Here is a 27,217-nt window from a genome sequence, read left to right as displayed (position 1 = left end):
CGGTGGAGACTACCACAAATCCTAGACCTGTATAATAAAAAAATCCATATTTTATTATCATGAAGAAAAACATAAATTCGATTTAGCCATGCAGAAGCACTCTCCTAACAGCCAGAGGTCCATAATGGTTACACATCTCAGTGGAATTTAAGGCATTTGATTCAGCTATAAAGTTGGAACAGGTTGATATCAAACTTGACCCTCCCACTGTAGCAAGGAAATCGTAGCTGTGGCAAGGTGGGCAACTGCTTGAATAACATTCCCTAACCTTACAAGGGAATCCATTAATGGCCGTTTCTCCAGTGGTTTCAGAGTGGGACAGTTTTAACTTCTGGAGAAGTACCTCCATTGTAGCAAAGTGACACCAAGGACCTCACCTAAGTGCCCAGCCCAGCAGGTAGCTTTCTTTCATTTGTGCATCAGAGAGAGAGACCCCTTCTGACAGAGACACTGGCTATGTGTTTGGTTGCACCTCCAAAGCCTGAGCGCGTTCCTGAATTCAGATGGCCGCCTTCTGGTATAGTTAGTCTCTCGTGCTTGGCAAGAAACCTTCAACGCAGAGCAGGAATGCAAGCGGCTGGCGCCAGAGCCAAAAAGGCTGGTGAGCACTGCAGTTCCTTTGCAGCTCTTTGCTGATCTCTTTGCATCCGTGGTGAGGCAAAGGTGCTCCATCACGGCAACCTGCCTTTCGCATTGCATGGCTGCACTTCCCATCATTGCACACAGCCTCCCTGAAAAGCTGCAGAGGAGGTTTAACTGATAATGGCACATCTCCGTCACACAGTTTGAGAGCCAACACCCCCACCCCTGGCTCATCAGCCGCAAAATGGCATCGCGCCACAGCTCAGTGGAGGCTGTGGCACATCAGCCCTGAAACCAGCATCTAGTGGCTTCCTCCTGACGTTTTCTCTTGGTGACTCAGAGTCAGCAAGTGCACGGGAGGATTGCTGGTCTCGGCTTTTTCCATGCAGCCCTCCTTCCCACCGAGGTGCCGGATCAAAAACGTGGAAAGAGCACCTCTGCAGTACTGAGGCTTAATTAAATGTGATAAAGAACGCCAGCGCACTTCCCCTTCCCCTCCGGAGGCCCAAGTTTGGAGTGTGACCAGTGTCTGCACCCAAAGGGCAGCAGCTCAGATCAGAACAACATGGAAAGGACAGGTAGCCCTATGTAGCTTCTGAAGGGAAGAAAATGGAGATGAGTAGCAGCTTCCAGGCTCCCTCCTCTTCAAAGCGAGCTGGCCATTCTCTCTGAAAAGCAGCAGTACTACTGAGGAGCTGAGCCATAGGTTGGAATAAGTTTCTTTCTTTATAATGCTATTTTTGTGTTCAAACAACTAACAAGATTGGGCACTATCCCCCATATTGCCTAAAGTTCACATCATTCCTTTCATTAAAGCATTAAGGTTACCAGTTAACCATAGTTTCATTCTTCTGGTCCAGCTTCCCTATTCTTCTAGCAAGTTGAAGGGAATGGATGCATTTTGTTACCTATCCATCATAAAGCAGCACTGGCCTACAGGTGACTCCTCCCTCTGTTGCTGGCATTTCATCAGCCAGCGCAGCCAATGGTCAGGGATGGATGATGGGAATTGTAGTCCAACATCTAGAGGGCCGCTTGTTCCCACCCTCATGTAAGGTAAGCTAACTGGTAGAATGAGTGCCAAAAGGCTTTTCTGGGCCCAGGACACTACATGGATTGCATTTTCTGCATTCACAAATGACACAGATTTGCATATTATTTGCCATATGCAAATTTGCACCCTCTTCTGCGGGTGGAGCTGGGCCACACAGAAGGAACTGCTTTGGTAGACACAATGTTGACAGCTGAATCCCCATAATTTGATTTCCATACCAGAAAAGGTTCCCTTTGCCTAATTTGTGCTTGCCGCACTGCTGCTAAAGGCACAGGAGCCCTGCTTTCCTTCACCCTAAAACATGCCAAGAAGAAGTAAAGAGAAAAAGGAACAAACCATTTGGGCTGGTAATACTTTTTTTTTTAATAACTGTGTATATGTGTAATATAGTATCCACAGGCAAAAAAGGTGATGAGACACCAGAAATAAAAACAAAGCCAGGTAGATTAGCACCCCCCTCCTGATTGCTACATTCCACTTGTGATACTGTACAGCAAAGCACAACTGAAAACCAGCTTGTCAACCTTGAGAAACAACAGTGAGCAAACGCAGTTTCACATTCTAAACTCACTTTCTGCCATGAACCAGCCACCAACTCTCCTAACAGGAGGAAGCATACAATGGCTGCAATTCTAGCCCCGCTTAACTGGGAGGAAGCTCCACTAGCTTCAACAGGATTTACTTCTGAGTAGAACTGGTTAGGTCTACACTCTGTATCACAGGCATCTAATTTTAGTCCTTTTAACCAGACAGATGCTTCTTTGTACTAGGGAGTGTTTTTTTACCCTCCACCCATGAAGCTCCAAGACTTCAAGCAAACTTAATCTGACCTGGTTATTGTGTGTTTACTAAGATGCACAAGTCCCACTTGTATTCAGCTGAGCTTATTCCCTGGTTGGTGTGCACAGGAGACTGATTCCTAAGAGGAGTCACCTTAGGCCAGTCACTGGTGGTGGGAGACCAGGGAAAGCAAAACACTCTACTTTTTAGCTTTTACTATTCGCCCGTTACTGGTAAAATAGAGAAAGGAAAGGCACATCTGATCAACATCTTTCCTAATAGCTTGCTAAAAAATAAAAGCTACTCCCACTTTTCCAGTGTTCTGCCCCAGTGGCAAAGCCATGGGATTTTAAAAATGTTAGATTATTATTTTTTGTTAGAATTATTACTATTATATGCCTTTACAGCATAACTTTAGAACTATATTTAAGTTCTGCTTTGTAGTAATACTGAACCCTTTTGCCCCTTACAAGAAAGCCAAGACCGCAATCCTGTATCCACTTATCTGGGAGTAAGTCCTGCTAAAGGGCAAAGGAAGATGAGGGGAAATAGTAGATCTTTAAACTGCAGAAATTTCAAAGGAAAGAAAATGAACCAGAACCGGGAAATTAAAAAATGTACTTGATAGGGAAACAGCAGCTCTTTAATATCCCAGGCATTCCAATCACCTGGTGTCCAAGCATCCATTAGCTAAAAACAATGAAAGGTGGGAGCAGCCAGCCTAACTCATCTCACACACATCACTCAGAAGTTTGCCTGCACATTTTCCTTTGAATCCTCCCCTAAGCCTAGTGACTTCACCTTTTTAAAAATAACATGAAAGCTTGCAGTCCAGGCCCCCTGCTAATCCAGCACATCCGTTGCCCTCTTACCTGCCTCTCAGCAGCCATGAGGGGCAGAATTCACACTTTTACCACCAGCATTTTCAAGGGAGAGGGAGAGAGGTACTTCTGCCTGAGATGCCAATGTTGCTGATAGTCATCAGAGTCAATATTACACTATATGGGCCATTGTAAAAGCCATTCCTTGTATCTTTTTTATTAGTATTATTTCATAGAATTGTAGAGTTGGAAGGGAACCAAGGGTCATCTAGTCCAACCCCCTGCAATGCAGGGATCTCAGCTAAAGTTTCCATGACAGATTTATTTATAGAATAAATGAGACCCCTGGGTATAGGGCAGCATATAAATTGAATAAATAATAATATCACCATCTCATGAATTACTATCCAGTTTTGTATAATCGAGGGTTACTTCTGCAATGCACTCTGTTGATACTGTTCAAAGCAGTGGTGGGTCAGTATATATTATCCACACATTCTGGAACTGTCAACTAGGAATCCATGTCTTCCAAGCTTGTCTATGACCCATAAACACCAAACTCTTGAAATCCTTCATACCTTCTGCTATGAGACAATTTGCTTGGGACGTATCAATGAAATGGTTATCTATGGGCTAAGAAGTTGAGTCAGGAAGGGCATGAGTGATATTCTTGAAGACCACTCCAAAGAGAGTCGCTGAGTCTAAACTAGCACTTTTTCTAAAGATACTCAGATAGGAAAGTAGCTTGTTAAACAGTAAGGTAAAGGTAAAGGTACCCCTGCCCATACGGGCCAGTCTTGACAGACCCTAGGGTTGTGCGCCCATCTCGCTTAAGAGGCCGGGGGCCAGCGCTGTCCGGAGACACTTCCGGGTCACGTGGCCAGTGTGACAAGCTGCATCTGGCAAGCCAGCACCAGCACAGCGCACGGAAACGCCGTTTACCTTCCCACTATAAAGCGGTACCTATTTATCTACTTGCACTTAGGGGTGCTTTCGAACTGCTAGGTGGGCAGGAGCTGGGACCGAACGGCGGGAGCTCACCCCGCCGCGGGAATTCGAACCACCGACCATACGATCGGCAAGTCCTAGGCACTGAGGTTTTACCCACAGCGCCACCCGCGTCCCCCCCTTTTTTTGTACCATGGGGCAATTCAGACAGATGGGATTTTTTTATTTTGGTGTGCCACCCATGGTGTTGCCCAACTGTCTTAGGACCCCTAGACTTCTGGCGCCAGGCTAAATCAAGGCAAATAAAAGAATTATTCACCCACAAATACTCATGTTCTTGAAGTGTGAAACATTTTCTAGGAGCCTATACACTGCTTAATAGCTTTCACTTTCCATTTTGTTCATCTCTACTCCCAAACACTGCTTCTTGAGAAGCTAAGAAAACGGAGAAACAAAAATAAAATACCTACGCTGTATTCAATCACAATGAACTGGTGCTCACTCGATAAGACTAACAAGGGAACTGTATTTTCAAAGTTACATCCATACTGAGGTCCAAGCAGCTGGAAAAATTAGTTCCTATTTCTCCTGGGGTTCACAGTCTAATAGCTGCTCAACAGAAGCAAAGAATAAAACATACATGGGGCACCTTGGCAGAGGCAGGTCTGTTAACAACACAAAGTGACAGCAAGCAGTGCTAGGCCAATTGTTAAAAAAAGGTGAGAGGCCACATCAAAGAAGATCTGCACAAAATCAGCAGGTTTTGCTGTCCACATAACCACCATTCTAGGATTAGACAAGATTATCTGCTTCACCATATAACTCCTCATACTTCTGTTTTAAGACCAAAACTCAATCAAGAAGAATTCCATACTTTCAATATCACAATCTGTGTTTGTGGGGCAAGTGGCTTTTAAAAACAAAAAATATCTTAATACAAAAGGAATGCATACCCAACATCTATTTCTATGTATAGAGGGCCAGACTCCTAGCACTTTTGAGTCGACAGTAGTTTGTAAGAAACACCAAAGAAGTGAGGAGAGGGGAATTCTTACAGCATCTGTCTCCGTGTCTTCATTAGTCACCGGCTTAAAAAATGGGAAATTTGTTTATTGAGTTAATTTTCCTTTATCAGCTGGTTTGGAAGCCTGTTGTCAGACAGAAAGGTGGGATATCAATATTTTAAATAAGTCCAAGGTAACCTTGGGATTAGAGACGTGGGTGGCGCTGTGGGTTAAACCACAGAGCCTAGGACTTGCCGATCAGAAGGTCGGCAGTTTGAATCCCCGTGAGGGGTGAGCTCCCGTTGTTGGGTCCCAGCTCCTGCCAACCTAGCAGTTCGAAAGCACGTCAAAGTGCAAGTAGATAAATAGGTACCACTCCGGCGGGAAGGTAAACTGCGTTTCCGTGTACTGCTCTGGTTCGCCAGAAGCGGCTTAGTCATGCTGGCCACATGACCCGGAAGCTGTACGCCGGCTCCCTCGACCAATAAAGTGAGATGAGCGCCGCAACCCTAGAGTCGGCCACGACTGGACCTAATGGTCAGGGGTCCCTTTACCTTTAACCTTGGGATTCCCAACCCTACGTGGCAGTACATTTATAGGAAAGCATCAGCAGATGGGAGATGCTTCATGTGACGTCTGCTCACGACTAATTCTCTACAAATGTGTCTTCTTCCCACAGCTGTTTTCACACACACACGCCCTTTCATTCCCTTCTCCCCTAAGCTAGACCCAAAGATCAAAAAGTGTTGCTGCTTGTGAACTCAGGGGAGAGGAACTTGCAGAGAAAACATGGGCAGGCAGGGAGAAGGGTTCAATACTCTGGCCTCACATGATCTCAGAAAATGATCAGGCATTTGCCAAAGTAACATGTAGCTCGGTCCTTGACTAGGCATTGTTAAAATTCTTTCCTACGTTTACAGATTCTGAAGGGCCTGTATAGCCATTGCCCATGAACTGCATTCTACAAAGAACCTCAGTGTAGGTGGAGTCAGAGACTAATGGCACAAACAGCTTGGGTGTTGGCAACCTGCCAAGAAGAGGCCTTCTGAGTACTTAGCAAAGTGAAATGCAGATTTACTTCAGCACATATAAAAAGTAGTGGCACAAATATAGGCAGAAAATGGGTGCCATGGAAGAGAATTTTGGTGCCATGCTAAAGCCCAATGCACTGGACACCAAAGTTGTAACCTGAGCCCTTTCTGCCATGCAAAATCAGGAGAAGCTTGTTCTTGGAGGAGAAAAATCAACAGGTTATGAGCATCTCCATCACTCAGTAAATTTGGATATATAACCAACCACCCGACACTTTAATAGTATATAGCATTAAGGATCACAGTAAGGGTAGGCTAAAAGAGTCATCCTGAATAAGCATAATGTCTTTATGAACAGTAAACAATGATATAGTCTTTAAATTATATCAATGACCCTTTGCTACTTGGAATATGAGTTTAGAAGATATACAATTTGGGATTTTAAATTCCTAAGGGTCACACTTAAGGGTCAGACTTCCTTATGAGGCTTGAACGGGGGGAGGAAATGGAAAAGAAAATGTTTTTTTTTCCAATAATCACAATAAATCCTCCTCCACCCATAGCAGAGAGAAAAGAAGTGGGGGGCTTCATATCTGTATTGGAGGTAGAGAATGTGAAATAGCGGCATAGAGATTGGCTGCATGGGCAGGAGACAGGTGCCATGGAAAACACCAGCCACCGCCTGACTACACAGAACTGAGCTCATCTCCATAGCAATTATGGAGCCTTCATTAAGACACGTCTCACATAGTTCTAGACTTTGGAGGGCTGGACATTTCCTCCGAAACCATAAAGGCACCAGTTGCTAGATTCTATACTTGAAATCACAAAACATATATATAATACACACAGCCCTAAACCTGAAATTGGGGGTCAATCTGGCGGTCCTTCCTACATTAGGGACCTCTGCTCGGCTCAGGATCCCTGGCTTCTCCTCCTTTCAGCCACAAACTTAGCTAAGCTTTCCTATATGACGTTGCCAGAAGCGACATGTCTATAAATGAGGGCCTCTGCTTGCTTTCTATCTGCTGTTTGTGATCAACTTGACAGTCTGTATCTGCTGGCACTCTGGGCTTCGTGCAAGGGCGTTTTGCTCTAGTTTCTAACACAGACTGTGCAACGCTGCCTCCGAACACGACACACTTGCGCTGAAAGGAAGAAGAAAAGAAAACGCTGAGGTCCAAACCAAAAGGCGCTTTAGCATGCTCCATCTGCTGCACGGTCCCCCAAGTGGAGGGCTATTCTTATACCCACTGCTGCGTCTGTGGTATCCACAATGGCAGACAGCTGCAGAGCTGCAGTTTCCCAGCTGATGCCAGAGGTAGTCAATTAATGAAAAGTCTCAATTAACAGCACCAGGAGGCAGGCCACTATTCTCCACATTTACACACAGAGGGGAAACGAAGTTCACGGAGGCTACTATCCCCGCTCCAGTTATAGATAAGACATTAATGCATGACCCAGAATCTGGAGTCAGATGCAGGAAAAATGCAAACTTCAAATGAAAAACAAACAAACCATGCACTACACCACTATGAAAAGGAGCCACGTGTGCAAACAAACTCTGCTACTTGAACCCAAAAGGGAGGGGGGTAATACAAAAAGGTCAGTGTGTTGGCCTCAAAACCATCCTGATTCCCAAGAAAGGTAGAAAACCCGGACCCTGAAATAATGGGAGAACTGTTTGTCAATTAAAGGGTTAAACAGCTGCAACCCACACCCCAGGGGTCCATATAACTTTTTTTTTGGGGGGGGGAGGTAATATTGGTGCACAGATCCTGGGGAGAAAAAAGCCCATTCAACATGGCAATAGCATAGCCAGCTAAGAGGGAATAAAAATAGTCTTGTGTATGACTATGTGAAAACTCTCTCTCTCTCTCTCTCTCTCTCACACCATAGAACTGGCACTGCAGCATGGATGGGGGATGGGCAGCCAGAAAGAGAAGCTGCAGTAATCATGGCGACTCCTGCAGGCTGTGCTCTGCTAGGTAAACTACAGTGAAGCACTGTGTAATAGCAACCGCTGGCCACAGCAACTGCAAAGAGAAAGAGCTAGAATTTTCCCGGCAGGCCAGGAAAGCTTCGCTCCTACTGGCCAGGAGAGAACACACACAAAATGCACACACCTTTCTTGTCGAATTAGAGGCCACAGGAGCCTCGGTGTTCTGCAGGTTAAGTGCAATTGCACGAGGGCAAAGAAGTAAAGGTGGTTTAACACTCAACCACTCAACCGGTGCAGAATGCGCAGCAAAGCTGCCGTTGCGGCAATGGGATCTTTGGATATTCAACTGCTTCTGTTAGCAGGAATGTTCATCTACCAAAAACCATTCTGAAACAGCCTATTAGCGCCGATTATTTGAAATGAGCTACTTAAGAGCAACTAGTGCAAAAGCTTAGATTGCAGTGCAGTAAAAAAATGGCCTGCAATCCATGCAGGAAAATGTAATGATACTCACGTGCTGATGTACTGACTCAAGTTTTTAGACTTTAATAGTTTGCTAAAAACAACTGTAGTTTGTTCTGACCAATCTATGTTGTTGTTGTTGTTTCCATTTATATTCTGTCCTTTATCAAAAGATCTCAGGGCGGTGTACAACATTAAAAACATACAAGTTGTGCCATTTGTTTGGTTCACAGGAAATACATGACAACAATCAGTTGGTAAAGAAAACATAAAGGCGTGTCCAAACCCAGAGTTTAAAAGGTGGTGGTGGGGAAGCTCTTCCCTTCCCCTTAAATCTGATCTTCCTTTAATCTTTGTTGTTGTTGTTGTTTAGTTGTTTAGTCGTGTCCGACTCTTCGTGACCCCACGAATTACTGAATACAGTTGTACCTTGGCTCCTGGACGCCTTGGTACTCAGACGTTTTGGCTCCCGAATGCCACAAACCCAGAAGTGAGTGTTCCGGTTTGCGAACGTTCTTTGGAACCCAAACATCTGACGGGGCTTCTAATTGGCTGCTTCCTGCAGCCAATCAGAAGCTGTGCTTTGTTTTCCAAACGTTTTGGAAGTCGAACAGACTTCCGGAAAGGATTCTGTTCTATTTCCAAGGTACAACTGTATACCAACACATAATTATATGAAAAGGTAAAGGGACCCCTGACCATTAGGTCCAGTCGTGGCTGACTCTGGGGGTTGCGGCGCTCATCTCGCTTTACTGGCCGAGGGAGCTGGCGTACAGCTTCCAGGTCATGAGGCCAGCATGACTAAGCCGCTTCTGGCGAATCAGAGCAGCATACGGAAACTCCGTTTACCTTCCTGCCGGAGCGGTACCTATTTATCTCCTTCCACTTTGACGTGCTTTCGGACTGCTAGGTTGGCAGGAGCAGGGACCGAGCAACGGGAGCTCACCCCGTTGCAGGGATTTGAACTGCCGACCTTCTGATCGGCAAGTCCTAGGCTCTGTGGTTTAACCCACAGCGCCACCCGCGTCCATAATTATATTACCTTTCTTCAAAAAGCAACAACATATGCCCACCTCCCTTGTCTGACTTGTCTTTCAGACTTTAAGTTTCTTGAGGTGCTGGTCTCTTTTTTGCAAAAGATGCTCTGTGTTGATGGAATGGTACATATAATAGGCTTTGGGGACAATCCTATGGCAAGATGAGCAGATTGGGATGCAGACGAGTAGATTGGGATGCAGATGATCTCCATCAGTATCAAGTCCTTGACCCTGGCTCAGCCAAAGATACATTGGCTTAATTTGCTGATCAGGACTTAGCCATCTAAGTTGAAGCTGACTGAGCCAAGGCTAGTGTTATGTCCCAAAAGGGGGGCATTCCAGGGGTGTGGCAGGTGTAGGACCAGAGAGTGGGGACTGAGGCTGTATCTCAAGCCTGCCCAGCTCAGCCATGTGACTTAGCAACCCAAAGTAGAAGACTATTTTGAAGGCTCACTTGCTTTCCTTCTGCTGGGCTTGTGCCCTGCTATGGAACAGAGTTTCGGTCTGCTGTACTTTACTTTACTTTGCCTTAACTTACCCCAGCTTGCCTTTCACTAGTTGCTTATGCACAGGATTGCTCACCTAACCATTATTTAATTCTCAAGGAAGAAAATATGACAATCCTAAAAAGTGGTTTACATGACACACATGCCATCACGTTTATGCTATGTTAAGTTGCACCACTGTGGTGTTATGCTGGTCACAACAAATGTGGTTTGCACATTTTCTCAATGGCAAGAAAATCAAAGAAGAGAATAAGGTTATCGACATAATATACATATAGATATTTCTTTTAATTTCTTGAGGTGGGGGGAGTATTTTGTGTGTGTGACTAATGTAACACTCAAGTAGAGTAAGTTTTACTCTCCCAAGTTCAGCTGATTGTGCTCCTAACATAAAAAAATCTTGTCATATTCACCACATGAGAAAGCAAACTGTCAATACAATAAAGGGTCATTAACCTATTCTCTATTTCATTGGAGAGATATTTAACTGAACTTTAGGGGTAGGGAACAGAGAAAAGCAGAGTTATCTTGCATGTCGTGCTTCTGGTTGTTTTGCTCATGTGTAAAACACCATTTTGAAAAAACTGCCAGATAATGAAACTTTGGAAAATTATCTTTAAAATGATATTGAACAGGTTAACTATATATGAAAATGAAAGATGAGTCTGTAGGTTAACATTTTCATAAAATTACCCATTCAACTATGAACAATTACTTTCTACAGAAGAAAGTATTTGTATGGTAGGCCACTGCCTGCCTGTTCTTCTAGATAATGAATAGCATGTGTTTCATTTATCAACCCTCTGTTTTGCCAAAGGTTTGCCTCAGTTTAAGTATGAATATAAGAGAAACGCACCCCTTTTAAACTAGGGGCTAGGCTTCTGAGCACTATTTCTACTTCTTCTTGAATAAAAACTAGCTAGAATAAAGGAGACAAACACCAAAGAAGTCCATGTTTCCAAATCCCTGATATCTGAAAAGTTTGTGATGGGACCATCCATAACATATTTCCAAAATATGATTGTCGTCAGCCCGGTCAATAACAATGTACACTATTCAGTGCCTTCATGTTTAGAACTTGTCAGTTGAACATATCAAAAATAAGAAAGCACATCTTCAGATACAGGGCCGTGTTATGATAATAGTATTTAATCTGCATTTGCTAAGAGCCCAATCACTGCAAGATTTATGACAGCTTAGGGTACAGGAAGCCATGCACAGCTGCTCTCTGTTTCTTATTGTGTTTTGGAATGCTGTGAATATTTGCAATTTCGGGGTGAACAACAAAACTGCACATCCACTTTCCCCAAATGGCAGCAGGTATTACAAATATTACCAGATCTGTAAAAAAAGAAATAAATAAATAAAAGAGGCAGCTTCATCGTGCAAGCTGCTGTGCATTTATGTCAACAGCACCTGCAGTGCTAACAATGATAAAGATCTGTATTAAATTACGGTGCTGTGTTTTTGAATGGGCAACATGACAAGCATATGTGATGCACATTAATGATTGAAATCTACTTTGTGAAAACGGCATAGCCACTTTTGTGGACAAGTGTCACAATCGCGTGATGCCATTGTGACACGAAAGCAGAAAAGGCTGTGTAAATAAAAGGAACAGGTTTTGCACACCCTTATTAATTTTCATCTCCTTATTAAAAGTGGGTAATTTACATTGTGGACAAATGAATGTGTTGAGAGGAGGGGGAGGAGCTGGTTTCAAAACTTCACACTCCTCTGTTATTCCTCAAGGACTCATTGATCGCCGAACCTCAGCACATATCAAATATTTCAAGTGGAACAAATTCATTAACTTGTAAACACTACTTAACTAGCTGCAAGTCCATGACAGAAGCCTACATCATTCTTAAAATCAGCGTCCAGGGGCAAGGATTACGTTTTGTGTGTTAATACTTGCCATCTGCTCATGTTGCATTTTCACCACAGGAAAAAAAAATTGGAATGGCAAGAGAGTGCTTCTAGCTTATGCGGAGCTACTGTTTGTATAGATGTACAAAGTTGAATGAAGCAAAGCAGGCAAACCCACAGCACAGGAAAAAAAAGAGAACCTGAGCAAAGTTGAGTGGCTTTTCAAGGTATTGCTTGCGCCTTACAACCACCACACTGGGAAATCCTTTGGAGGGAGGGAGAGAGAAAGGGGGGGGGGGAGTGCCTGTGCATATTTGATACTCCAGACAGCAAGAAATTTGCCTCAGGGAAAAGCTCTGTGGAGAGAGTTGGGGGAGGTGCGGTGCGCTGAGAGTGGAGCGAAAATGCCTTGTGTTGGGAGGCAGGCGAGAGATCGGCCAAACGTTATGACTCCTATAGGCCACAGTGAAGAACAGCACCTTTGCTGCAACCACCATTACATCACAGCCAGAGAGCTGCTAGCAGCCTACAGAAAATGGCCATAATCCTACCCAGCCAAAAGCAGATGCAGCAGCACACACCCCACCTCTCGCCATGCCGCTGGAGACTTACATAAGTGCTTCTGCTCACCGGAAATCATTATTTCCTTGAAAGCAGTTGCCCTTTGAAAACGTCCATCGGAGGCCTAGGTTTTATTCATTTTTAAGCAGAAGACCGGCCTGTTGCTATTGAAAGCGTGAGCCTTGGTTTAGCCAGGCCTTAATGAGTTACACTCTTCCTGCTCCCCTTGCAGAACGCTGGTTTTAAGACTGCGCAAGGTATTCCATGCGGCATGAGTCGGCTGATCATATTATATAAAGTCCTTCAACAGGGAAACATGAAACGGACCTTTGGAGAAGAACACAAAACTAACATGCAGCTTTATCAACAAACTGGTTTCCTTGGGGCTTTTTGCTACCAAACAGGTCCATAAGAATGTGTTGCTGTTTTTAGAGTTTGGGTAATAGCAGTTTTTGGTGCTGGAGGAGACTCATGAGAGTCCCCTGGACTGCAAGAAGATCAAACCTCTCCATTCTGAAGGAAATCAGCCCTGAGTGCTCACTGGAAGGACAGATCGTGAAGCTGAGGCTCCAATACTTTGGCCACCTCATGAGAAGAGAAGACTCCCTGGAAAAGACCCTGACGTTGGGAAAGATGGAGGGCACAAGGAGAAGGGGACGAGAGAGGACGAGATGGTTGAGCAGTGTTCTCGAAGCTACCAGCATGGGTTTGACCAAACTGTGGGAGGCAGTGGAATACAGGAGTGCCTGGTGTGCTCTGGTCCATGGGGTCACGAAGAGTCAGACACGACTAAACGACTAAACAACAACAATAGCAGTTTTTGTTTATGAATTGAGGAACATGCTGCCATTTTGTAGGTTTCAAAAGGACTGCAGAAATATTTACATTCTGGGGTGTTAAAACCAAAGCAAATACATCTCTGTTAGGTTTGTTGAGTTTGAGAATGTTCTCATGTCTCATCTAGGTTTTTTAATTCATCACTTGCATCTCTTCTGTACACTGCAATCTCATTTCTCCATTCAGCAAAGTATCCTTGTTTATCATTATGAAAGGCAAGGGTGCTAGACAGAAGTCTTGAAAGAAAGAAAAAACAGATTGAAAACGAACCCTTCTTTCCAGGAAGATGATAAGTTTCATAACCTCTGTTCATAAATTTCACAAGGTATTGACTATTAAAATACTTTAAACAACTGATAGAATAAAGGTGTGTGTTGCTTTTTTTAAAAAAGGAAACCTTCTGAATGGAAAACTTGGCCATGTAAACATGATTTTATTCAATACATAGCCATTTGTTCACCACTAGCCAGCCTAAAGTACGGTATAACATTTTCATAGAAAACCATGGGACACAGAAATACAAACTTTGCCCTCACCAAAAGTAGTGTTTTGATTCACAATATGTAAAATTTAATTAAAATCCCCGGCAAGATTAAATTCACAATTCTTCACCAGCAGCAGGCAACAAATGAGATATGTGATGTGAGATTTTAAAGAAATAACCTCCCAAAGTGAGTTTCTCATATCAATATGTTCCTCAAAGATAAAAGCCACGCCACCTTTTTTCTGATTTAAAATGGAAGCCATTGGCTTAAATCTTAAGATAAGCTAATTTAAGGAAGCCCAAAGAAAGAAAGTCTCCTGTCTCCTCTTCCCCTCTGCAACTACTCACAACCCCCAAAATACCTATCCATAGGGTTGGGGGTTGGTGAGATGGAGCATGGGAACCTTTCCTGTCAACTTCCTGAAGTTAAGTTATCCTGGGATCCAAACTAATAAGTAATTCTCACCTCAAAGGAGCCCCCCATCCTTTAAGGAAAGATAAGAGCTCAGTGCTAAAGCACAGAAAGTTCAAGGGCTGGGAAAGAACTCTCTCTAAAATTGTGGTGATGTGCTGTCAGCCAGTATAGATGATACAGTGGTACCTTGGAAGTCGAACGGAATCCATTCCGGAAGTCCGTTCGACTTGCAAAACGATCAGAAACCAAGGCGTGGCTTCCGATTGGCTGCAGGAAGCTCCTGCAGCCAATCGGAAGCCGCGTAAGCCGTTCAGGTTCCAAAGAACGTTCGCAAACCAGAACACTCACTTCCTGTTTTGTGGCATTCGGGAGCCAAAACGTTCAACTCGCAAGGCGTTTGGGATCCAAGGTACGACTGTACTGAGCTTTGGTCTCTCAATGTAAGGCAATTTTCACACTTGTATTTCTACATGGTCAAACACAGCCTCCTCTGAAAGCGGTAATCCTGCTGCATTTCTGTATTGGGTGTGATTGCATACTCTAATTTCAATGCTGCAACAGGGGAACCCCCCCCCACCCGGTATGGGTGTGTTAGAAATGTTCTGAGGCCAAAGCATAGGTGCAACCTGCACCCTACTCCAAGGTTGATATTTTGGGCTCACTAGAGCCTTTGTTTAATTTAGTCTCATGGTGCACTACGTAGCAGTTCTCTAATGGCAGCAAACCGTTTTGGAATGACAGCTATAAATTGCTAGTAGAACTTTATTCCATCCCAAGTCTCATCAACAACAGCATGACTTTCAGAATAGGGTTGCTATTCTCGGCTTGAGAGTGAGAGGGAGGGGAAAGAGGATTAGAGTAAAATAGTGATAGTAAGCAAAATGAATGAAGGGAAAGAAATCAGCCAAAGTGTAACTGTCCAAGAATGTTATTTCTGTGCTCTTACTACCACATTAAGCTTTTTAGAAGCAGAACAGGGCAATCTGAATCAGCATGCCCTCTTTCATATTTACCTTCCTGCTTCTTTGTCAAAATCCTGAAAATCCGAAGGGGGAAACAGAGAAGAGGAAACCGATTTAGTAGTTTTTCCATTACTTCAGTCACCCTTCGTAGTAACAGATTCCAGATGTTTATAATCCTAAACAGGGACAGCTGATACATCGGAGAAGTGGGGGTGCAGCAAGTCTCACCCAGACTGCCAACAAGCCGCACAACACGAAATACATAATAAAACAAAAACAAAGAAATAACCCCCCTTCCACAAACACATTTAATAGGCCAAAGAATATTAATCAACCAAGGGCCTGGTTAAAGAGAAATATTTTTGTCTGGCGTCTAAAGATGCATAGTGAAGGCACCAGGCAAGCCTCCCTGAAGAAAGCATTTCACAAATGGAGGGGCCAATGCAGAAAAGGCCCATTCTCGTGTTGCCACCCTCTGGACCTCTGATGGAGGAGGCACACAAAGAAGGACTCAGGTGATGATTGCAGGGTCTGGACTGGTTCACATGGGAAGAGGCGGTCATGGGGGTATTGCGGTTATGAGCTGGTAAATTAACTTGTAAAGGAAGAACACTACAATTAATTTAGTTAGAGCTAAAGAATTGTTATTAACCAGTGCTTTACATCCCTATATGTTAAATATATTGGTCTTAAACCCAGCTCTAATTTGATCCGATGTGTGTGAAACTAGTAGCAGCAGCAGCAGCAGCAGCAGCAAAGAGAGGCACATCCACCAAGTTCAATGATGCCCAAATGACTATTTCAAGGCAGACACACATTAGATGTGTGCAAATGGAAGCAACCACCAAGAAAATAAAGGAAACTTACATTTAGTCACCCTGATCCAATAAGGTTCAAATAGGCTGCAGTCTATGTGTGATATCCAAAGTCTTGACTAGTCCCATTAATGGCACTGGACTTGAATTCAACAGGCCTGTTCCCTAACAATCAAAATTCAAAAGGATCCTTGCATTTGGCGCTGAGAGCCACACTGCAAGTGTTTCATGAGAGCAGCATAAAATTGGCAAAGCTGAGCTTCCAAAGCTGAGCAGGATGTAAAACTTGCAAATAGGATGTGTCTCAGATACACTTTAACTTTTGCAAAGTTCCTACTCCACGTTACTTTCTCCCAATTATTTAAGTATTTCTTGCAGTGTCCCCAAAGGAGCTTGAAACTGAGCTGAGGGGATGGAACTGCAGTCCTGCAGTTCCTTTGTGCTTCTTTCTGCTGTATCATCTTTGCCCTTTGCTGCCCTTGGTATTTTGGAGTTCGGAAGGAGATGGGGGGGTGTTTCCCCCACATCTTTAAAAACAGACCCCTCAAAGCAGCCTTCTCATTCTATCACTCTTCCCGTTCTTCTTCTGAATGGCATCACTTGAAAATTATACATCTATTTACAGGATTTAGTAACACATTAGGCTGGGTTTGTCTTTGCCCAAGTGTAAATGTTAGGTTCCAAGTTAAATTTCATGTAAATCGCCATGACCCCCAGGGCATTACCTAACATTACAGGCAATCTTTCCTAAATAATATACTGATGGAATTCACATGCTGGAAAACAACCATCAATATTTAAATTACGTCAAAGGCTTTCCAGTCATTGGTGTCTCAAATTTTCTCTGTAATCTCTCTCTCTCTCTCTCAAAAACAAACAAGAACAAATATTTGAAAACATCATGAGCATCCATAGATAGAACGGCAAATTTACTATATGAGTTTGCCATTATCAATCTGTCTTGTGAACCAGAATTTGAGATGTGGGATGTCTCCCCCCCCCCATAGTTACACATGCTTTCAGAACTTGTTCTAAACTTTGAAAAATGAAGTGCCTAACATTTCAAAAAAGCAACAGAGTTCTATTTCTAGCAAGGCGGCGGCGACTGCATTGGAGAAGTGTTGCTAAAATACCTTTTAAAAAAGTGGTAGGTGTCCAAAAAAACATGACTAATCTGACCTAACCTAAAGTGGTAACACCACTCAGCCGCAGCACTGAGGAAATGGCATAGGAGGGGTCTAACCAGAGGCATGCATGAAGTTGAGTTGGGGGAGGGCGAGACAGGAAGGCAGCAATCAACTCCCCAGACCAGACTGCGAGAGGAAGGGCTAAAGTGAAATCCTAGCTAGAAGCAGAGCTGTACAATCCATGCAGATGTGCGCCAATACACTCTGGGAGGGAATTTTAGTATTTACTATACTGCACCACAAACTCAAAGCTGTGCCACTGCCCTTTCCAAATGAATCATTTAAATGATTTTCAGGAAACATATCACTTTAAGATGTGTCTGGGGTGGAGGTTTCTGGAGTTCCTCTTCGTACATATTAGCTTTCATTATGGGTGCAAGTTTCCAGCCAAAATTGGAAAATACAAAGTAATGGACACCTAAGGGGTGTCATTATGGCTCAAAACTATGGCTCATTTAGCCACAAATTGCGATTCCAACAACGTACCAGACCAGCCTATAAACCCCTAGCAGTAATTCTTTATTGTTATTAACACAACTCTTTGAGCACTCATGTGATTCACAGGTCTCTCGTACGCTTCACTTTCGCATTTTTGCTAGTTCTGCTGGGTGGGTCATGAAACTTGATCTATAATGCCACTGGCACGATCGTTAGCAGGCTCACTTTTTATTAAGTCTAACCATTTCCTGTTACAGCATTCACAGGTAAAACATCTTGTACCAATGAGTTCCACAGATTAACTGTCTTTTGCATTAAAAAGTAAATTCATTTTAAATAAAGGCTTAAGCAGTTACGTTTTAAGAAGTGGTTACACCCCACCCCACATAACACTATCCCACGATTGAGTGATTCTTAGTTAACTTTTCTTTAAAGAAAAAAAAACACATATTAAATTCACAAACTTCTCCCCTCTTTTGCCACAAGTCTATTCAGAAGATTTTTGAAAATTAGGAATCCCCTTGCTAGATCAGACCATATCTAACTAGAGCAGGCTTCCTCAAACTTGGCCCTCCAGATGTTTTGAGACTACAATTCCCATCATCCCTGACCACTGGTCCTGCTAGCTAGGGATCATCTGGAGGGTTGAGTTTGAGGAAGCTGGAACTAGAGTTTAGCATCTTGTCTCCCACAGAGACCTGCCAGAGGCCTTAGGACCACAGACAGGATAACAGCCTCTGCTACTGCTGTACCCTAGCACAGTACAGTGGTACCTCGGGTTACATATGCTTCAGGTTACACACTCCGCTAACCCAGAAATAGTGCTTCAGGTTAAGATCTTTGCTTCAGGATGAGAACAGAAATCGTGCTCCAGCAGCACGGCGGCAGCAGGAGGCCCCATTAGCTAAAGTGGTGCTTCAGGTAAAGAACAGTTTCAGGTTAAGTACGTACCTCCTGAACGAATTAAGTACTTAACCTGAGGTACCACTGTAACTCATAAGTATACTGCCTCTGAACCTGTAGGTAGCATATAAGCATTATGATGTGTCTTATCCCCTTTCAAAGCCATAAAAGTTAGTGGTCACCACTGTAACTTGCACAGTGAATGCCATGGTTTACTTACGTGCCATTTTAAAAACTACATTTTTTTTTCTTGTTTCACTGAATGGCCCCAAATTCTAAAAGAAATGATGGGAAGAAAAAGCCCACCTTTCCCCATACATAATTTGAAATTCCTCTTGAATTGACAGAAACCTCTCCCCCCCCCCCCCCCGCCTATAAAACAAACCAAAATAGCAGTGGTGGGACTGACTTGAGATCCACATATCATTTGGAACTGAGACAGAGAAACAGAATTAGAGATCTAGCCTCAGAGCATAAAATGTTGACAAGCAGACAAACGGGGTGAGGGAGGGGTGGGGAAGCTAAGTAGCAGGGAATATCTTTAATGATAATGTAAACATTGTTGGCGCTGCGCCGATTTATTTCATCGAGGGCAATCAGTCCCAGAACACGACAATCCTTGCTACTGTTGTTCTAGTTAAAGCACAGTAGTAGAACATTATCTTCTCCTGTATCAGCAACGAATCCATTCACGTGACAGGAACATGCAACCGAATGCCAGACATTTAACTACAGCTCTGCCCCCTATGTGCATTCCACTCGCACACAACCACATTTATGTGGGATGCTGTGAAATAAATATATAAATTGCCCTTCCCTTACTTGGGACTGCTGGTTGAGGGAGAGAAGGTGGCCTTCAACTGATCAGTGGTGCATCTTCTCCCTGCCTCTGCACCGATCCTGGCCAGCTGCTGCATGCACTGCCTGCCCTCAGGCAGGCGGGCAGGCTGTGCAGCAGCCCTGAGCAATTTCCAGGATGAGTCTCTCTCTCTCTCCACCCACCCCCCTTCCTGCATGGCCTCCCTATTAAGTGGGGTGCTCCCCAATTTATGTGATTTCACAACCAGGCCCTTCAAGAATGTAATGCCCTTCCTTTGTAATTTTGCCTGTGCATGGCTGGAACATATGCAGACACTTAGTCAATAGTGCTGCAGAAAACACTGTCATGCTGCAGTCCCAGCAGAAGGAGCAGCTACAAAGGGACACAGGAAAAGGCAGGAGACTCCCAACCACTTTCCTCTGGAACGAGTTATGCTTCCCTGTTGTAGCTCATAGATATCAATGCAGCACGGGGCAAGCCTGACAGTGCAATTCATAAGCCACTCCCCCAGGCGGAAACAGGAATGCAGGGTTGTGCTCTACCAAATCTGCTGGGAGGCATAATAAATGCTAAGTTAATCAACTGCGGAGCTGGAAATAAAGTTACAATATTTGCATAAAATACGCTGTTTTATTATACTGACCTGATATCAAATTCATATGATGGACTACTTTCAATAGCTGCAATGCTCTTGACACCATTTATTTTAAACAAATATTAACTTTGAACCGATTACTTAGGAAACAAATGTACATTCCTGTAAATATTATTATTATTATTATTATTATTATTATTATTATTATTATTATTAACCCTGGGCGGCTTCCAGCAGAATATTAAAATACAATGATTCATCCAATCTTAAAAGCTTCCCTAAACAGGGAAGCCTTCAGATGTCTTCTAGAAGTCTGATAGTTGTTTATTTCTTTGACATCTGCTGGGAGGGCGTTCCACAGGGCAGCCGCCACTACTGAGAACGCCCTCTGCCTGGTTCCCTATAACTTTGCTTCTCGCAGAGAGGGAACCGCCAGAAGCCCCTCCGCGCTGGATCTCACATGTCCGGACAGAACAATGGGGTTGGAAATGCTCCTTCAGGTATACTGGGCCAAGGCAGTTTAGGGCTTTAAAGGTCAGCACCCACACTTTGAATTGTACCCGGAAACGTACTGGGAGCCAATGTAGGTCTCTCAGGACCGGTGTTATGTGGTCTCGGCAGCCACTCCCAGTCACCAGTCTAGCTGCTGCATTCTGGACTAGTTGTAGTTTCCGAGTCACCTTCAAAGGTAGCCCCATGTAGAGTGCATTGCAGTAGTCCAAGCAAAAGATAACCAGTGCATGCACCACTCTGGCAAGACAGTCCGTGGACAGGTAGGGTCTCAGCCTGCGTACCAGATGGAGCTGGGAGACAGCTGCCCTGGACACAGAATTGACCTGCGCCTCCATGGACATCTGTGAGTCCAAAATAAAGAAAGCACATGCATTGTTTGATACCATATTGCAGAGATTCAGCACCAAATCAACTGGACTGTCTTGATGTACAGTGGATCCCCACATAACAGTCTCCATCCACAGAAAAATTATGAGGATTGGAACATTAAGTCACAAAGTCCACCTCAGTTCTTTCCTTTTCTTTCAGGGATCTGAAGATCTAAATTACCCTATACTGGGGAAGACAAGCCAATGTTGTACCGATGTAGCACAAAACTGACATGGAGAAGTTCTCAAATTTCACTTTGGTGAGTTATTCCAAAGAAAAATGTGATCCAATCCGAGACTGAGTTGAGTTTCTTCTGCTTTCCACAATAGGTCAAATAGGCCAATGGCAAAGAAAAGTAGCAATATACTTGGGGATTTATAGCATAGTGGCAGCTAGGGGTGGGTGAATCTATCATTTTTGGTTTCTCAATTTTTCAATCTTAAATTCAATTCTTTATATTTCCACATCACCCTACATTTTTAATAACAGTCCTCATAAAAATTCATCAACATTTTAGTGCAAATTTCTCCTGATATATACATTTGCTTGCAATTTTGCCTAATATATGCATTTTTGCAAAGCAATTTCCCCTAAAATAATTCATTTTTTGTGTTATTTTCAGTAATATGGAAATTCGTAGATGCATTTTTGTACTCATTACTTGGCAAGAGAAGGTTTGGAGAAGCTGCAAAATTAGGAGAAGTGCAAATTTCAAAGAATGGCTGTGTTTTGGTAGTAAATGCAAATTAGGTAAATTAATCTTAAATGCAAACTGAATCCAGTTTCTCCCCCATCCCTAGAGGCAGCTCGACTGTATTGCACCAAAATAGGATCTTTGAAATCTGATCGTAACATTCCTTTCTAGTGATTTCATTATGGTTCAGTCTTTGGCAGCTGAAAACATGCATTTTTATCATCTGGAGATGGGCAGCCAGTGGTCTCATAGGATCTTGGTTTCAGAACTGTCTAGAAGCTGTAGTTTTAATCAATTCTCTCTAGTTCTCCTGAGTAAAAATGATGTCCTGTCAGCCAACGTGATCTCAAAAGCAACAGAACAATCTGTGTTGTTGTTTTTTTAAGAGTTTAGTTATGCAGGATAATGCCTTTGCCAAAAAGACAAAGTCAAGTCCATGCATTGCACATCAGATGGCTAAACAGCATATCAGATGGCTGAATCTGTATTGAAGTTTTTGAGCATTTAAACAATGTGAACACTGGAGCAAGACATGCACACTTCTGCACCACCCCCTTCAGCCAATACAAGTGGATTCTCTCTCCAATGTTTAGTGAAGCCAGGGCAACTTCCGGTCCAGAGTTCCTGAAGAATGCTAAAAGTAGGGGGGCGGGGAGCAGAGACAACAGTATACAATGCTGATGTGCTGCTCTTCATAAATAGAGAAAGAATGCTAGAAAAGTACTGCAGTTGTGCATATTGCCTCAAGGCTCTTTAAGGCCAGAATACAGCATACATAGACAGTTTAGCTGCAACTAGCTCCTATTACGCAACACATGGAGGCAAACAACACAAAGGTAAAAAGCCTCACTCCAGAAAACTACAAAAAGGCTTCAAGAAGAAATGAAACTTATGTAAAGCACCGAACAGATGTCTGTTCTAACACATATGGAACAAACGTCTACATTCTATTTTCTGATTTAGATGATCCCAAAGCTGCAGACCTGCACCAATGGGTAACAACCACTCCATCAATTTCTGCCTTATTTAAGCTCTACTCTCATCCTCAGGGCACAATAATTTCCACAAGCATCCTCTCTGATTTGTCTAGATTTTATTTCAGTCTGTTCTACTTAATTCTTCTGACCAGCTTTAAAACACACGGGTGAAGGACAGAAAAAGCAGCTCCAGATATTATTAGATAAAAGCACTGGTGAAAGAACTAAACCTTGTGGAACACCATGCATGAAGTTCCATTGGGTTGAACCTGTGTCTCCAAATATCCAGTTTAATTGGACAATAAAACTACCAGAGACCAACCCCCAACACCCAGACCAGAAAGGACAACTCACCCTTTAGAATAGCATGGTCCTCTGTAGAAAAGCTCCTGAGAGGTCCAGTAAGATCAGCAGAAAAGTATTCCTCCTGTAGATATCCAGGAGCAGATAATTCACCAGGACAGCCTATGTATTCTCTGCCCCAAAATGAGGTCTGATACCAGACTAAATAGTGCATCTTTCCTCAATTATTTTCAAACACATCTGAAGTCGCTCTACTACCAACTGCTCAAAAACTTCTTTAAAGACTGGGCACAGGCCTATAACTGGCTAGATCATATTTTTTAAGGAACTGGTTTGCTTTTTTAAAGGAAGGCCAAGTCACTACTACTTTTACAAGATAAATAGTCTTACCCTTCTTCAAAGGGGCATCTAGAATACATGATGATAATTTGCCAGTCCTGGCTGCCCAACTACTCAGTAAGTTGGAGTGGAAACCTTGGGCCCTCAAGATATTGCTGGATTCCAACACCTATCAGCCTCAAGTCAGCAAGGTCAGTGGTCAGGGTGATGGATGTTATAGTTCAATAACATCGGGAGAGCCACAGATTCACTCTTCCTGCTGAGCAAGTAACTGTTGTCTTCCATTTTCTGATTATTTCCTTTCAGTGAACACCAGAGCCTATGAAACACCAAGTGAGTGAAAAATCTGAATATTTACAGGAGAGGAGGCTACCTCTCTGTAGTTCCCAGCCACGCACCTCCAGTTGCCACCTCTCCAGAGTAGTTTAACTGAGAAGAGGAAGAGAAGGAAACTTAGGTCTCCCATTTGCTATCCTAGGAAACTGCAACTTACTGCTGGATTCCTCCTTGGAATAGGAACAACTGCAACAGGGCAGAAGTTGGGGGGGGGATCATGGGAACTGAGATATGGGTCTGGAAGGTTGCTAGGAGCAGGGCCACACAAATATGAGGTATTCCAACCCTAAAATGTTACCTGAAGTAGCATGCCAGTTACAGCTTTCAGTGAGAGTCAGCCATGATCAAGATGACTCAGAAATATCTTTTATGTATTCAACAGTGGAAGTTGTTAAAAGCTCCTCTATAGATTGCACACAAGGACCCCTAACCCTTACTTCTCTTTCCTGGAGATTTCCAGCATTGTTCAAGATTGCCTCTGTTAGCCTCCTGTTTTTCATGCACACCAGAGGCAGCTTCTCTGACAGTTTTCCAGTGACCTGATAAGAGACATCAACAAGCTTCTGTTGGAAAGTAGCCAGATCTTTGAGAGTGTCATATGTGCAGTGACAGCAGCAGTGAGACAGCAAAAGGGGCATGGGCTCAGGTGATGCATACCTGCATTAACCAGCTCCAGGGCTGCCACTTTTTAATCTAGAAAATTATGGCCAGTCTAATTACATCAGCTAAGGCAAAACTGGGAGTACATGCAACCACGTGTAAGCAAGTGGTGGTTTTTTTTATTATTAGCCTAAGCACAACTTCAAATTAAGGTTGGGGTTTTTTTGGCATACAATGTTTGTGTAATTCAAAAACCTTCATGTGATGCCTTAAGAAGCCCTTCCTCCCAAAACACAAAGATATTTTTCAAACTGATGACACATGGGATTTTGTTCAGACAGACAGTTCTTCCTTCGCTGAAATATGGATAACAAGCATCTGTGTATTATGGACAGGGCTCCAAAATATGAACAACTTAACATGGCCATAGTGCTACCAAATATCTTCAGTATATTGTAGTATTAGAGTGTCCAACCATATAGGACAGGTTGGGAACCTGAAGGCCAGGGGCCAAATGAGGCCATCCAGGTCCTTCTATCTGGTTCTTGGGGCTTGTAGGGGGCTCTCCACTCATGAGGGAATGCAACCCTTGGGCTGGAAAAAGGACAGCTCTGGTTCTGATCCACTCTTAGCCATAAGTCTTCAGACCAGTCACTATTTTTCTGTCTTGCCTACCTCCCAGGGATGTTGTGTGGCTAAAATGGGAGGTGAGATAACATTCCATTTAACCTGGGAGAATTAAGAGGATGGGCTTTAAGGAGCTGAGGCTGCAAATTATTGTATGTGTGAAAACCCAAACTCAGCAGAATACAAACAAAAATTATTATTGAGTGCTTTGTCTACTTTATTAACATTTATATTCAGCTGTTGAATAAGCTTCCAAAATAGTGTAAAAGCCATATTAGAATTTTGATTACATACCTGCATGGTTGATCTCTCACTATTTTCTCTCTAATTTCCAACATAGGTAGAGCCAGTTGCAAAATACTATTGCATCTAGTGCTCTGGTGGACTGGGATAAATATTTTTCTTTTGTGAGCAATCAGAAAGATTAAACTGTTGTGCTGTCTTACACTGTTTTGCATGTACATGCGTGGATGCTCCAAAGTCAACCTTAAATCTAGTTCCTTAAATGTTCCAATGGCTTCAACAAAACATTTTACTCATTCAGTTGCAATTCAATGCAGCAGCTAGGTAAGTTTTAAAACTAACTTTCAAAGTCAACTGAACTAGGATTTCTGACCTAGCTGTTACAGCCCAGATGACCTTTTCTGTCTCTAATGTGGTTTAGCTAGTATGATATTGTGAACAAGAAACCTAATCTATCTCTGTTGACAGAAAAAGCAGAAAATATTGCACACTGCTTTGAATTCTTTAGCAGAAGGATAAAATAAAAATGCAACCTTTAAATGTTGGACTTGCTTCTAATCCGACAAGTGACGGTAAACCTAAGGCTAGGGTTTCACACAGACACCATAAGTCAACGTGGTGAGGTTCATGCAGTGGTAACTTTGCCCAAGTTCACACATGAAAGTTCATCATTCATTGATCAGGTGTTATCATCCAATCTGATGCTCCTGCCACCACACCTACATCGAGCTGATCTCCACTACTATCCCTCTCAGCAAGCCGCAGCAATGCTCAGCATTGGGAAGTCAGGCATGTCCCACCAACCACTGCTGAGACAATACAATAGTTTTCAACTGAGACAATTAAACAATAGTTTTCAACTGAGACAATTAAAACATTCTGTTGACTGCCTTCAAATATTCAGTAACTATGTGATGAGAAACCTGAAAATACTAAATTTTCTGCTAACCAGTTCAAAGGTTCTTTTCATGCGTGACAATAAACTCTGAGATTCTCTCCTACTATTGTGTGAATGTTGCTAACGTGGAGGGAAATGCAGAAGGATTTTTAACTTGAAAGTACATTTTAGCCAATATAGATTTTCCATTTCAATAGCAGCCCTATGTAAGCAGAACACTTAGCCTAGTATGTAAAATTGGCATTCTTTTTGCATTTCCAGAGTTGGGTGCTGTACCGAAAACATGTTATGCAGCTGTATGAATGTGCCCTGAGCTACATAACTTCAACTAGAAGCCCATTTTAAGTATCACTGCAGTAGCAATGATTTTGCATTAACTGACCTGTGTTGGCACTTCAGAAAATTATACAACAAAACAACACCACCACAAACTGGCTTATAAGTACTGTATAAACCAAATTTACTAGAATAATAGCTAGAATAGACTTATAACCATTCAAACAGCAAACATACCAAGGTGCCATGTGCAAGACAAAGCCTGGAGATACTGTAAACATGGAGTGGATAAATGTACAACTCTATCTTAACAAGTTACATGTACAGTAAACATTATACAGACTGAATAAATGAACCGTTCAACAAGCAGCGTAAGTCCAATCACGGAACGGCAATACCCCGTGCTGCCACAACGGCAAGGGTAGCACTGGAGAATATGAGAAGTTTTTTCAGAGCTGTTTTTCCAAAGATTGAACTGGATGAGATGTTCTTCAATGAGTCTTGAGTTGGAAACACAAAGTCGTGTACATGGATCAATCAGGGGAAGGCAAATTAAAGCCACCACCCTGGTGAGAATAACACAAGTAGGCAAAAGGAGACCTGTTCTCCGGATATATTACAGGTTTCGCTACATGCTTCATCAGTCCGAAAAGCTGCATGATACAAAATAACACTCCAATTACAATGCGTGGTAAACCATAAAAATTAGAAAATATCAGTCTCAAACTGTACCTTACCCAATCTTACAAAATGTTTTGCTCAGGATAAAGAAGGTATTCACAGGCACAGCTAGTGTTCAGACTCATAACAAGCAGTTAAATACAATACAGGTGCATAGAATCAATCATCACATGATTACATGGTTAAAGGTGCAGCATCACTTTTCTGTTACAACCAAACAACAGTATACATATTAACTCATACATAGCATCCTAGATCGAATTCAGTATTCAAACCCTTTGGATATAAAGTTCCTAACTGAAATATTA

At 43.0% G+C, this 27,217-nt stretch overlaps 1 protein-coding gene across 1 annotated transcript in view; it reads right to left on the bottom strand.

Annotated features, from left to right (window-relative positions):
• BCAS4 (breast carcinoma amplified sequence 4) overlaps window positions 1–27,217 on the bottom strand; it is a 53,439-nt gene that overhangs the window by 2,279 nt on the left and 23,943 nt on the right. Inside the window, exons 5-7 of the mRNA XM_082226593.1 lie at window positions 24,022–24,123; window positions 5,751–7,368; window positions 4,656–5,387 (exon numbers count right to left, since the gene is read on the bottom strand). Of these exons, the coding sequence (XP_082082719.1) occupies window positions 7,177–7,368; window positions 24,022–24,123 (294 nt within the window). The 3' untranslated portion in view covers window positions 4,656–5,387; window positions 5,751–7,176. The remainder of the gene's footprint in view (window positions 1–4,655; window positions 5,388–5,750; window positions 7,369–24,021; window positions 24,124–27,217) is intronic.

Source organism: Podarcis vaucheri, assembly GCF_965113315.1.
Source record: "Podarcis vaucheri genome assembly, chromosome: 6".
Lineage (NCBI taxonomy): Eukaryota > Metazoa > Chordata > Lepidosauria > Squamata > Lacertidae > Podarcis > Podarcis vaucheri.
The sequence above is the reverse complement of the archived record's forward strand: the minus strand, read 5'-3'. Positions and strand labels throughout refer to the sequence as shown.